Source organism: Scyliorhinus canicula, chromosome 13 (genome assembly GCF_902713615.1).
Source record: "Scyliorhinus canicula chromosome 13, sScyCan1.1, whole genome shotgun sequence".
Classification (NCBI taxonomy): domain Eukaryota; kingdom Metazoa; phylum Chordata; class Chondrichthyes; order Carcharhiniformes; family Scyliorhinidae; genus Scyliorhinus; species Scyliorhinus canicula.
In genome coordinates, this window is record NC_052158.1 from 135,698,648 (window position 1) to 135,712,315 (window position 13,668).

Below are 13,668 nucleotides of genomic sequence, written 5' to 3' on the forward strand. Positions count from 1 at the left end.
CAAGTTTGATTCCGCCTTGGATGACTGTGTAGAGTTTGCATGTTCCCTGTATGTCTGCGTGGGTTTCCTCCGGGTGCTCCAGTTTCCTTGCACAGTCCAAAGATATGCAGGTTAGATGGATTGACCATGCAAAATTTCCCAACTGTCCAAAGATGTGCAGGTTAAGTGAATTAGCCATGATCAATGCACGGGTTATGCAATAGGGTGGGGAAGTGCACCCAGGTACTCTTTCAGAGGGCTGGTGCAGACCCAATGGGTCAAAAGGCCCTACAAATGAGCCTTCTCCATTTGGTCAATCACAAGCCAGGGTCTCCCATGAGTCGAGGTATGTTTGTCTTCATAAGGATACTTTAAGTACACCCTTAAAGCTTTTTCACTGTCCTCCTGGGAGACTCCTGCTACAACCAAGTTCCGAGTAGAGCAGTTGCTTCGGAAGTCTTGACAAAGCTAGACACAGAGGACAAAATTCATCATCACCTTTAATGTTTCAGTTCAGCCTTCAAACAACTGAGGAAAAGGGTATTTTAAGATCATGGTCTCAAACCCGAGACCAAGGCTGAGGTTTACGGGCAGTATTGATCCGCACGCACACTTTTGCATGCTTTGTAGACGTGCACAACCTACAATAGGCATGCATTGGCGAAGCACCAGCAGCAGTGCCTTCGCAAGATCCTCCAAGTCCAGGTAATAATAATCTTTATTAGTGTCACAAGTAGGCTTACATTAACACCGCAATGAAGTTACTGTGAAAATCCACTCGTCACCACACATTCCTGCGTCTGTTCGGGTACACAGAGGGAAAATTCAGAATGTCCAATTCACCTAACAAGCACGTCTTTTGGGACTTGTGGGAGGAAACCGGAGCCCCAGCGAAAACCCAGGCAAACACTGGGAGAAGGCACAGGCAGTGACCCAAGCCGGGAATCAAACACGGGTCCCTGGCGCCGTGAAGCCACAGTGCTAACCACTGTGATACCATGCCGCCCACGGGAAAGGTTGTCCAACAGCAGTATCCTCTCCCAAACCAACTTGCCCAGTATCGAGCCACTAATCACTCAAAACCAGCTCCACAGGACATTTCGAAAAGATCCTTATTGATCATGGTTTGTTTAAAGTGCTCACTGACATTAGTCCTGCATTTTGGTGAAGTTTCAGACTGGCATTTTGGATTGATACGCAATGGTGCCATAATATTTTGATTTAAAATAGTTATCTGCGTGAAGGACTTAATACATTCTCTGAAACTGTTTCCAATATAATCTTGCAATAGACTGTCATCCACACATAATCTCAAACAGAAATGAAAGAAACTTGAACCTTTCTCATAGAATCCCTACAGTGCAGAAGGAGGCTATTTAGCCCATTGAGTCTGCACCAATCCACTCCATACCCTTAAATCCGTAATTTAACCTGTACATCCCTGAACACTAAGGGGCAATTTAGCTAGACCGATCCATCAAACCTGCGCATCTTTGGACCGTGGGAAGAAACCGGGGCACCCAGAGGAAACCCACACAGATACGGGGAGAACGTGCAAACTCCAGTCACCCAAAGCCGGAATCTAACTCGGGTCCCTGGCACTGAGGCAGAAGTGCTAATCACAGTGCCACCCCTTCTTTCCTTATCTTCCTCTTTCTTTATCTGAATGCGATTCAATTCTGCGCTTGATTTAGTGTTAATAATTACAGGCATTCTTTGTCAATAATCCTCTCACACACATCATAAACCATCATACCAGTTCCAAAGATGAATCAGGCGATCATTGACTATAGTCCGGAGAAAAGCAAATTACCGCGGATGCTGGAATCTGAAACGAAAGAGAAAATGCTGGAAAATCTCAGCAAGTCTGGCAGCATCTGTAGGAGAGAAAAGAGCTAACGTTTCGAGTCCGATGACTCTTTGTTAAAGCAAACAGACAGAGAAAGTGGGAAATTTGTGGAGTGAGAATGAAAGATGAGTCATAGCCACAGAAACCCAGGGAAACCGGGTGCTAATGGCCACAGATACCAAGGGGAAAGAGTGTTAATGGCAGTCCCCAGGGAGGACAAAAGATGTGAAAGGTCAAACAGCAGAGAAACTAACATCAGAGGATGAACTGTAGGTGTGGGGGGAGGGGAAGGGGGAAGCAAAGAGGAGAAAGGTGCAGGAAAGGTGGATAAGATTGAGGGGGGAAAATTAAATGTATATAAAGAAAGAAATGGTAAAAGACAGTTAAAATGAAATGAAAACCAATGGGTCGAGGTGGGGCTGATCATCTGAAGTTGTTGAATTCAATGTTCAGGCCGGATGGCTGTAGCGTGCCTAACCGGAAGATGAGATGTTGTTCCTCCAGTTTGCGTTGCGCTTCACAATACATTGCAACAGGCCAAGAACAGACATGTGGGCATGGGGGCAGGGTCTTTTGTTAAAATGGCAAGCAACAGGAAGGTCAGGATCCTGAATGCGCACAGACTGAAGATGCTCAGACTATAGTCCGGTGGCCTTAACATTGATCACTATGAAGTGCTTCGAGAGGTTGGTGATGAGTCACATCAACTCCATACTCCCAGAATGCCTGGGTCCACTGCATACTACCGCAACCGATCCACAGGAGACGCCATCTCCCTGGCCCTACACTCATCCCTGGAGCATCTTGACAAGGACTCCTACGTTAGACTCCTATTCATCGGTGACAGCGCTGCCTTCCACACCATAATCCCAGCCATACTCAGACCAAAGTTCCAAAACTTCCATCTTGATTCCTCCCTCTGCTACTGGATCCTCGCCTTTCTGACCCAGAGACCACAATCTGTATAGATAAACAATACCGATTATTTTTTTTTCATGTATGGAAGATGTCTGAACTGTACGCAAAACAATACTTTTGACTGTACCTCAGTACACGTGACAATAATCAAATGCATCCTAATCCAACCCTAAGACACACCCACATTCTCCCTGTGCGCTGGCATGTGGGACGCATGCGCATGGAGGCGGTTGACGAGCATGCGCAGTGCGGGCGGGCAGTCTTTCTGCTCCGGAGGCTGGTTGGTCTGTCAGCCGCTTACCCTCCCCGCCGGTGGGAAGAACCGGCCGCTCGGCGTCAGCCTTTTCCAAATGGCTCCTGCGCGGTGATCACGTATGATTCGGCCAACTCCCGATCTGAACCCGGAAAAAGAAATAACTTTCGTTCTCAACTCGGAAGCTGCGGCCTTGAAGTCGAGTTGGAGCCCCGGCCTCTTCTCGCTTCCCAGTGAAGGTCTGACCAAGTGGAGGTAAACACAAGGGCAGCAGGCTGGGAAAGATAACCGGGGGCGGGGGGAGCCTTTGGGTAAAACTCCTCACAGAAACCGTACCAGATAAATAACGTTAGAATAAATCCCAGTGAAGGGCACGACTTGACCCTTCCTTTCCCCATCTGGCCCGACAGCTTCACCACTCGGCGGATGCAGCTGGCTGGTGCAGGATTTGTTAATCTTGTTCCAATCTGTTGGGGGGTTGCCCCTTGAGGTCGAAGCCTGATGCTAGGCCCATTGACCAATCTGCCTGTGCAATTATCCTGGTCCACTGGACACCCGGCAGTCCACCTTGTGCAGGGGTAGAGGAGCAACCGTTTCTGTACATCTCACCTATATCGTACATCTGTGATACTGTATGATGTCGTCTTCAGCTTAAGAAAAGTGTTCCAACGCTGTGCAGCAGGTGAATGAAACGATCAAAGCAATTTTAGGGAGGCTACTGAAGGTGGAAATGAATATAAGTAAAGTGTGTGGGGATGTGTGCTGTTTTCAGGGGTCTGGGGCAAGAGGCTATCAATGAGGAATCTGGGAAAGTATGGTGGTCATATCCATAGTTTCCACACAGTTGGGGAGACTGGAACTTGAATATAAACAAGGGTGATCTCAAAAAAACTATAGGAGAAAATTAGTGGTGTTACGTAGGTTTCTGGGAGTTAGTTACGGTGCAGTTTTGTCAGAGGTTTCAGAATGGATATTTTTAAATGGCAACTTGCAGGCGAAAGTATTGTAGTCATGGTGAAGTGCTTTAAATTTGGCCTTCGATGCCAAAGATTTGCAGATAGCTAACTGTTGTAGATAATTACTTTCACAATGTCATTCCTTGTCAGGACCGAATATGTCAGGACGATTTTAATATTTGGTGCATCATTTTGGTTTTGCTTTAGTTTTCATTTCTATTTTCATCTGAGTTGTTTTTCCTTTTACTAATGTTTGCATTGATGCAATAATTCTAGTTTAGGTATGCACATACTTAAGCTATGGTCTCAGTTATGTGGAAATTGTATCCCATGGATTCAGGTGACAACATGTAAATACACTGCATGTGATAGAGGTTAGAGAGGAATATTGTGAACACTAACTGTTCCAATGTGAAACACATGGAGAGGGGCTCAGTAACCATGGTGCTGCTGTGTACTGATTGGCATTTGTGATGAATGTAGGAAATTTTTATATATATTATATTATGTGTCTCTTGCAGTCATGTTATTAAAAGAACTTGGGTTAAGGTAACCAGGTACTAGGTTAAGCTGTGATTAAGGGGTTAACAGCTCAGCAGGATGTGATGTTATTCATGGGAGGGGCTGGGTCTATTTTAGTTTAGCTTTCAGCCCTGGCCTGTGCCTGCAGGTTTTATTTTTCGAAACCAAAAAGAAAATGCTAGAAAATCTCAGCAGGTCTGGCAGCATCTGTCGGGAGAGAAAAGAGCTAACATTTCGAGTCCAGGTGACCCGCTTGGCAAAGGATTATCTGGAATCAACGTTAGCTCTTTTCTCTCTCCCTACAGATGCTGCCAGACCTGCTGAGATTTTCCAGCATTTTCTTTTTGGTTTCAGATTCCAGCATCCGCAGTAATTTGTTTTTATTTTTAGAGTTCTGCTCTGGGTTCTGAGCAAGAGAGGTGTGTTTCTCAGAGACTGACTTCTGAAAGCTTCTTTCCCAAGAACTTTGTGAATAAATCTGTAAGCCACTCAGTGTTAACTTTATTAATAAGTGGCATTTGACCTGTGTGTGTGGATTTTTGCTTAATGTCATATGTAGATGGGAAATTAAGCGCAAAGACTTCTTTTTCAAGAAATGTTTAACTGTGAATTGAAAAGTTGTGTTTTCCTTGGATGTTAATGGGGTTAATCCTGTGTTAATAGTAAAGTTTATTTTAATATAAAAGATCTCTGGTTGTCAGTGGAATAATTCCTTGAGCAAAGTATCCTTTTCTAACAGTTTAAAAATTGAAGATTTATTGGGGTCTCATCCAGTTTCCTAAAATAAATTGGAGTCTGGTTCAGGTACCGTAACATATTCCTAACAAGTGATTGTATTTCCTCAGCTTATAAACTGTTACAATACTTTTGAGATCAATTTGTGGCCCAGTAGTTTTCTTCAAATAAGAAGTACCTTCCTTGTGCTGCTTCAGTAAATATTAGAGAATTAGGATGAGATTTGTGCGACATATTGTTATCCTCTGAAAGAGATAGTTATTTAATTTCACCTCTTGTTCTCAATGGTAGCACACTCATTCAGGCAGTCATTGAGGCTGCCTCACAGCTTCAGGTTCCCAGCCTCTGCTGACTGTGTGGTCCCCATGTGTGTGTGTGTGTGTGTTTCCTCCGGGTGCTCCGGCTTTCTCCCATAGTCCAATTAAGTGGATTGGCCATGCTAAATTGCCCCTTGGTTTCCAAAAGGTTAGGTGAGGTTACTGGGTTACAGGGATAGGGTGGAGGTGTGGACTCAAGTAGGATGCTCTTTCCAAGGCCGGTGCAGACCCGATGGGCCGAATGGCCTCCTGTGCTGTTAAATTCCATATAGTGCAGCACTAATGGGCACAGGCACAGAAGTAATTAATTTTCCTCTTTATATATTTGTTCATATTTTGTTAATTTACCTCCGACTGATTGGTTACATCCATCCTCGACCTGAGTTAATATTTTTTGACATTTTGAAAATCTGACTCCCGTTATAATAATGTCATGTGTGGTTTTTTTTTTTTACATAGAATTTACAGTGCAGAAGGAGGCCATTCGGCCCATCGAGTCTGCACCGGCTCTTGGAAAGAGCACCCTACCCCCTAGCCACGGTCAACAACTCCACCTATCCCCATAACTCAGTAACCCCATCCAACACTAAGGGCAATTTATCATGGCCAATCCACCTAACCCGCACATCTTTGGACTGTGGGAGGAAACCGGAGCACCCGGAGGAAACCCACGCACACACGGGGAGGATGTGCAGACTCTGCACAGACAGTGACCCAAGCCGGAATCGAACCTGGGACCCTGGAGCGGTGAAGCGATTGTGCTATCCACAATGCTACCGTGCTGCCTTGGCTCGCTGTCTGCTGATACTTCGTCCTGAGCTGTTTTCATGGCAGTTCTTTTTGCCATTGTCTTCCACTGTCGTGGACAGAGTGTGAAGACAGGTTCCAAGTCAACTGCAGCCAGTACAGGAATCAAACACATGCTGTTGATGTTATTCTGAACCACACACTAGCCAACTGAGCTAACTAATAGTTAATAACAAGACCAAATATATTTATAATTTGAAACTATGCCACTCTGTATGAAAGGAGTGAAATTTTACAGCGTAGAGAAGAACTATCGTACCTAAGAGAACACTGAAAGAGTTAATCATTTGGGCAAATTCCCACCTTTATTCCCCATACCACTTTAGATTTTTTTTACTATTCATCCACTTTCCTTTACAGTGCTCTGTGTGCTGCTGTCAACACTGTTTCTGGCAGGGGTTTCCAAATCCCATCAACCCTCTGTACAAACAAACACACAACTGGCCATGATCTTAAATTCATGCCTTTCATTTGCTGATTCACTGACTTAATAGTGTTGATAGTTAAAACTATAATGGTATGACTGCATTATGCTGTAGGTTGTAATTACAAGAATTATACGCTCCGGTGTTATATAATGTGATGGTAATATTAGCAGTTGATCCAATCTGCTCTTGGGACATTAGTAATTCACCACGCCAGGTGGCACCCACTGCTGCCATCTTTGTGACCAACAGTATTTCACTTTTCTGCACTCCCTCTCCTTTGCCATACAAATTGCAACTGCGTTCAGCCATCTGTACCTCACACTGTGGAATTCCATCCTTAAGCCTAATATCTCCTTCCTTGATCCAACATAATGTTTTTCTGTTGAATGTGCCTTTATGAAGTACCTTGAGACATTTTATGATGCTAAAGCTTCTATATAAATGCAATTTACTGTTGTGTTATGTAGCTCTAATTGGTGTCTCCAGAGACAACTCAAGTATTGCAAAATCTATAGTGAACTGGGCAGTTGGAGAATTCACACATTGCCATCATGCTTTTATGAAGCACAAGTGGCAATGCTGCAGTAGCATATGTAGATTGTAAATCAAGGAACAGTAGCTAATCTGATCTAGTTCTGTTAGCTAACTTCTCAGATTTCCGAACTGTTTAGGACCGATGAAACCAGAGATTTCAATTTTGTATGTATTGTCTGGCAGTTGAGATTCTGTTTTAACTAACTTTTAACTTCCATTATGGTTACCATGCCTTGCTCTGATAGTCATTATTACTTTCAGTATCATGAACGTCGCAGCGTTTCCTTCTCCCACCGCTGACATGGCAGAAATTAACCGCATCCAGTATGAAATGGATTACACTGAAGGCATTAGCCAGCAAATGAGAGTTCCTGAGAAGCTACAGGTTGCAGCAGAGGATGTTGAAGACAAGTGGGCAAAAGGAGATTATCAGACCCCTACAGTTGTGATGGAGGTGCCAGAAAGGATTTTTATAGCAGGTACTGTATTAAGGCTACAACTTTAGAAATATGCAGCAATTGATTTGCATTAAATGTACAGCATAGAAATAAACCATTTGGCCCAATCTGTCTAAACTGGTGTTGATGCTCCATACAAACATCCTCCTGCTTCATCTAACCCCATCAGCATATGTTTCTATTCCTTTCTCAATCATTTACCTATCTAGTTTCCTCTTAAATTTACCTATGCTAATCACCTCACTCACACTATTTGGTAGCAAGTTCCACATTCCCACCACTCTCTCTCTTAGTACTTTCTTATATTAATGGCTGCTGGTCTGGTCATAGAACATAGAATTTACAGTGCAGAAGGAGGCCATTCGGTGCATCGAGTCTGCACCAGCCCTTGGAAAGAGCACCCTACCTAAGCCCACACCCCCACCCTATCCCCGTGACCCAGTAACCCCACCCAACCCGACCTTTTTGGACACTAAGGGCAATTTATCAATGCAAATCCACCTAGCCTGTACATTTTTGGACTGTGGGAGGAAACCGGAGCACCCGGAGGAAACCCACACAGACACAGGGAGAAAGTGCAAACTCCGCACAAGCATTGACCCAAGCCGGGAATTGAATCTGGGACCCTGTGAAGCAACTGTGCTGCCCACTGTGCCACCGTGCCCCCCTCTGTGCTACCGTGCCCCCCACTGTCAAACCCACAAATTGAAACACTTCCTCTACATCTACCCTGCCAAACCTTTCCATAATTTTCGATCTCTATTCGGTCATTTCTGAGCCTTTCCTTTTATTGGATTGGATTTATTTATTGTCACGTGTACCGATGTACAGTGAAAAGTATTTTCCTGCAAGCTGCTCAACAGACCATTAAGTACATGGGAAGAAAAGGGAATAAAAGAAAATACATAATAGGGCAACACAAGGTATACAATGTAACTACGTAAGCACCGGCATCGGATGAAGCATACCGGGTGTCATTAGCAGAGGGATTGAATTTAAGAGCCATGAGGTGATGATGCAGCTGTACAAAACCTTGGTAAGGCCACATTTGGAGTACTGTGTGCAGTTCTGGTCGCCTCATTTTAGGAAGTATGTGGAAGCTTTGGAAAAGGTGCAAAGGAGATTTACCAGCATGTTGCCTGGAATAGAGAGTAGGTCTTACGAGGAAAGATTGAGGGTGCTAGGCCTTTTCTCATTAGAACGGAGAAGGATGAGGGGAGACTTGATAGAGGTTTATAAGATGATCAGGGGAATAGATAGAGTAGACAGTCCGAGACTTTTTCCCCAGGTGGAACAAACCATTACAAGGGGACATAAATTTAAGGTGAATGGTGGATGATATAGGGCAGGGGTGGGCAAACTACGGCCCGCGGGCCGCATGCGGCCCGCCAAAGGTATTTCTGCGGCCCACCAAGTCATTAAAAAAAAAAAAAAAAAAAATTTTTTTTTTTTTAATTTTTTTTTTTTTTTTAATTTTTTTTAAAGGTTAATGGGTGGGGGGGCTGTTGGGTTACTTACTGGTATAGGTGGATACGTTGACTTGAGTAGGGTGATCATTGCTTGGCACAACGTCGAGGGCCGAAGGGCCTGTTCTGTGCTGTACTGTTCCATGTTCTATATGAGGCGCCCACAATCATAACCGGGTGAAGTAATTATTTTACTTAATATACTATGCGGCCCTTTGTGAATTGTGAATTTCTGAATGCGGCCCTTGCACGGAAAAGTTTGCCCACCCCTGATATAGGGGGATGTCAGAGGTAGGTTCTTTACCCAGAGTGTAGTGGGGGCATGGAATGCACTGCCTGTGGAAGTAGTTGAGTCGGAAACATTAGGGACCTTCAAGCGGCTATTGGACAGGTACATGGATTATGGTAGAATAATGGAGTGTAGATTAATTTGTTCTTAAGGGCAGCACGGTAGCATTGTGGCTAGCACAATTGCTTCACAGCTCCAGGGTCCCAGGTTCGATTCCGGCTTGGGCCACTGTCTGTGCGGAGTCTGCACATCCTCCCCGTGTGTGCGTGGGTTTCCTCCGGGTGCTCCGATTTCCTCCCACAGTCCAAAGATGTGCAGGTTAGGTGGATTGGACATGATAAATTGCACTTAGTGTCCAAAAATTCCCTTAGTGTTGGGTGGGGTTACTGGGTTATGGGGATAGGGTGGAGGTGTTGACCTCGGGTGGGGTGCTCTTTCCGGGGGCCGGTGCAGGTTCGGTGGGCCGAGTGGCCTCCTTCTGCACTGTAAATTCTATGATAATCTATGATTAATCTAGGACAAAGGTTCGGCACAACATCGTGGGCTGAAGGGCCTTTTCTGTGCTGTATTTTTCTATGTTCTAGTGTTAATAAGGTCAGTCCATAAGAGGATAATTTAGGAGTCTGGTAACAGCGGGGAAGAAGCGTGTTCTCAGACTTTTGTATCTCCTGCCTGATGGAAGAAGTTGGAAGAGAGAGTAAGCCGGGTGGGAGGGGTCTTTGATTATGCTGCCCACTTTCCCCAGGCAGCGGGAGGTGTAGATGGAGTCAATGGATGGGAGGCAGGTTCGTGTGATGGACTGGGCGGTGTTCACGACTCTCTGAAGTTTCTTGCGGTCCTGGGCCAAGCAGTTGCCATACCAGGCTGTGATGCAGCCAGATAGGATGCTTTCTATGGTGCATCTGTAAAGGTTGGTAAGGGTTAATGTGAACATGCCAAATTTCCTTAGTTTCCTGAGGAAGTATAGGCACTGTTGTGCTTTCTTGGTGGTAGCATCAACGTGGGTGGGCCAGGACAGATTTTTGGAGATGTGCATCCCTCGGAATTTGAAACTGCTCACCATCTCGGCCCCGTTGATGCTGACAGGCGTGTGTGCAGTACTTTGCTTCCTGAAGTCAATGAGCAGCTCTTTAGTTTTGCTGGCATTGAGGGAGAGATTGTTGTCGCTGCACCACTCCACTAGGTTCTCAATCTCCCTCCTGTATTCTGACTCTTCGTCATTCGAGATCCGGCCCACTAGAACATAGAACATTCAGTGCAGAAGGAGGCCATTCGGACCATCGAGTCTGCACCGACCCACTTAAACCCTCACTTCCGCCCTATCCCCGTAACCCAATAACCCCTCAACCTTTTTTGGTCACTATGGGCAATTTATCGTGGCCAGTCCACCTAACCTGCACGTCTTTGGACTGTGAGAGGAAACCAGAGCACCCGGAGAAAACCCACGCAGACACGGGGAGTAAGTGCAGACTCCGCACAGACAGTGACCCAGTGGGGAATCGAACCTGGCACTGTGAAGCCACAGTGCTAGCCACTTACGCTACCGCGCTGCCCACTATGGTCGTATCGTCAGCAAAGTTGTAGATGGAGCTGGAACCAAATTTTGCCACGCAGTCGTGTGTGTACAGGAAGTAGAGTAGGGGCTAAGTAAGCAGCCTTGCGGGGCCCCGGTATTGAGGACTATTGTGGAGGAGGTGTTGTCGTTCATTCTTACTGATTGTGATCTGTTGGTCAGAAAATCGAGGATCCAGTTGCAGAGTGGGGAGCCAAGTCCTAGATTTTGGAGCTTTGATATGAGCTTGGCTGGGATTATGGTGTTGAAAGCGGAGCTGTAGTCAATAAATAGGAGTCTGATGTAGGAGTCCTTGTTGTCGAGATGCTCTAGGGATGAGTGTAGGGCCAGAGAAATGGAGTCTGCTGTGGACTGGTTGCGACGGTATGCAAATTGCAGTGGATTGGGAGTATGCGTTCTGGGAGTATGGAGGTGATGCGCTTCATGATCAACCTCTCAAAGCACTTCATTACTTCATTTCTAGAGAAAAGAGCACCAGCCTTTAAAACTGGTCGATTTCAGACCTTACTGGATACCTTCATTGATTCGTCTCACAGAAATCCTCCCCTGCCAATCTCCAAATTGTCTAGCGTGTTCCCATGCAACAGACTGCTGGATTTTCAGAATTACCCCAGCTACCTGGTAGACCTGAATAGTCAGCTCCTTTGATCGAGCTTTTCAAGTTCACTGAGGCTGACATTAACACTGCAATGAAGTTAATGTGAAAAGCCCCTAGTCGCCACATTCCGGCGCCTCTTCGGGTACACAGAGGGGGAATTCAGAATATCCAATTCACCTAACAGCATGCATTTCGGGACTTGTGGGAGGAAACCATAGGTGCTTAATTAAATCTTATTTTTAAAACCAAGCCTGGAACGAAGGCTTGCATTTATACAGAACCTTTCACAATGTCCGATTCTGAGGCACTTGTCATTAATTACTTTTGAAATGTAGTCAGTGTGGGAAGATAAAACTTATTTTTGCCCCACTCAGCTCCTCCCCAGTCTGGAGGGTGGGTGGGTTTGTTCTATGCTGTCCCATCTTCCTCTAACCTGAAAGTAGCACTTTGACCACTTCCACTGTGGGCAGAGAGTGCTGTTCAGGAAACATTTGTATTGAATTTATATTCACAAATATCCTTGATCTGGAGTAGTAATAAAAGTATTCAGTGGGTTGCGAGAGGAAGGGAAGTTCAGATGCAACCCATGCAAATTATAACCTAGTATAATCCCAGCCCTGGGTCACTGACCCTGTGAAGTTTGCACATTCTCCCTATCTCTGCATGGATTTCACCCCCACAACCCAATGATGTGCAGGAAAAAAAATAATTGGGTACTCTTTTAAAAAAAAAAAAAAAAAAAAAATTTTTTTTAATTCTAGCTTGATACAAATTTTTTTAAAGTGGGTATTTGTCCCAACAGTGTTTTTATTCCATTTATACCCTCATCCAGAATGTAATCAGTAACATCAAAAAATCCTTTGTCCAGTTATCTTAATTTAGTCAAAGCATAAAGTTACAGAACTATTAACTTGAAGGTTTTCTATCAGTTATGTCCCTCCTTCTGAGGGAAAGGGGTGGAGGCACTGGCCTAGACAAAATATTACACTTGTATTCGGAATTCTCTATCTTGGAGGGCTCTTTTGAAATAGAAAACCAGCCATGATCTTATTAAATGGTGCAGCCTTATGCCTACATCTCCTATTTCGAATGGTCTTGTATTCTTTACAGATACGAAAATGGGTGTAAATGTTTAATGTTAATGCTGAAGGAGGAAGCAAAACTACTTGTTCAGTTTTCTGTCCGAAGGTAGGTCCGACCCACAGCGCTGCAATCTTGACCACAGGTAGGATGATGAGTTAGGTCCCAAATCCATGACTGCTGGAAAGGATCGAAACCCGTGCTGTCAGCGCCAGTCTGATCCACACCAACTGTCCAGCCAGCTGAGCCAACCAGTTGTCAACAAGTCAGAGTTGCTGTGGCAACATGAATCTTTGCACGCATGTTGTAGTCCAGAGCAATGAATAGTGATGTTGGTGGCTCCAATTTTATTTCCATCACACAGATACCCAATACTCAACCTGTTTGGCCACATTATGAATGCACCTTCCTTGGTCATCAAAGCCTGGAGTGGGACTTGAATCCCAAATTACTGGCTCAAGGGCAAAGGACCTTTAAGATGTAAAAATGAAAATTTATATTATTTGTGAAGCACGCAGCTGATTTTTGGAATGTTATCTTTTGAGGTGCTGACAATAGTAATCCTGTTTATTTTCACTTTGATTTTGGTAAATTAGTACACTAAATATTATAAAAGCAAATTACTGTGGATGGTGGAATCTGAAGCAAAAACAGAAAATACTGGACATTCTCAGCAGGTCTGACAGCATCTGTGAAGAGAAAAGGGAGCTGACATTTTGAGTCTGGATGACTCTCAAAGCTAGAGAGTACTGGAAATGGGGTCAGATTTATACTATAGTAGCGGAGTGGAGCGATGGGGATGGATAGGGGCCAGTGATAGGTGAAGATAGACAAAGATGTCGAGGGTGCTGATAGTGGCACATAAAGAAATAAATGGTAGAACAAAGGAGAGCAGTGTGTAAAGGG

At 44.7% G+C, this 13,668-nt stretch overlaps 1 protein-coding gene across 5 annotated transcripts in view; it reads left to right on the plus strand.

Moving 5' to 3' along the window:
• The first annotated feature begins 2,973 nt into the window (after nt 1-2,973).
• Nucleotides 2,974-13,668, plus strand: part of mffa (mitochondrial fission factor a) — a 42,610-nt gene continuing 31,915 nt past the window's right edge. For 3 of the 5 annotated variants that reach the window (XM_038815907.1, XM_038815908.1, XM_038815911.1), the window contains exons 1-2: nt 2,974-3,254; nt 7,560-7,777. In XM_038815907.1, the coding sequence (XP_038671835.1) occupies nt 3,121-3,254; nt 7,560-7,777 (352 nt within the window). In that variant the 5' untranslated portion in view covers nt 2,974-3,120. Of the gene's footprint in view, nt 3,255-3,660; nt 3,682-7,559; nt 7,778-13,668 lie in introns of those variants that run through there. The other 2 variants (XM_038815912.1, XM_038815909.1) reach the window with 2 other exon arrangements.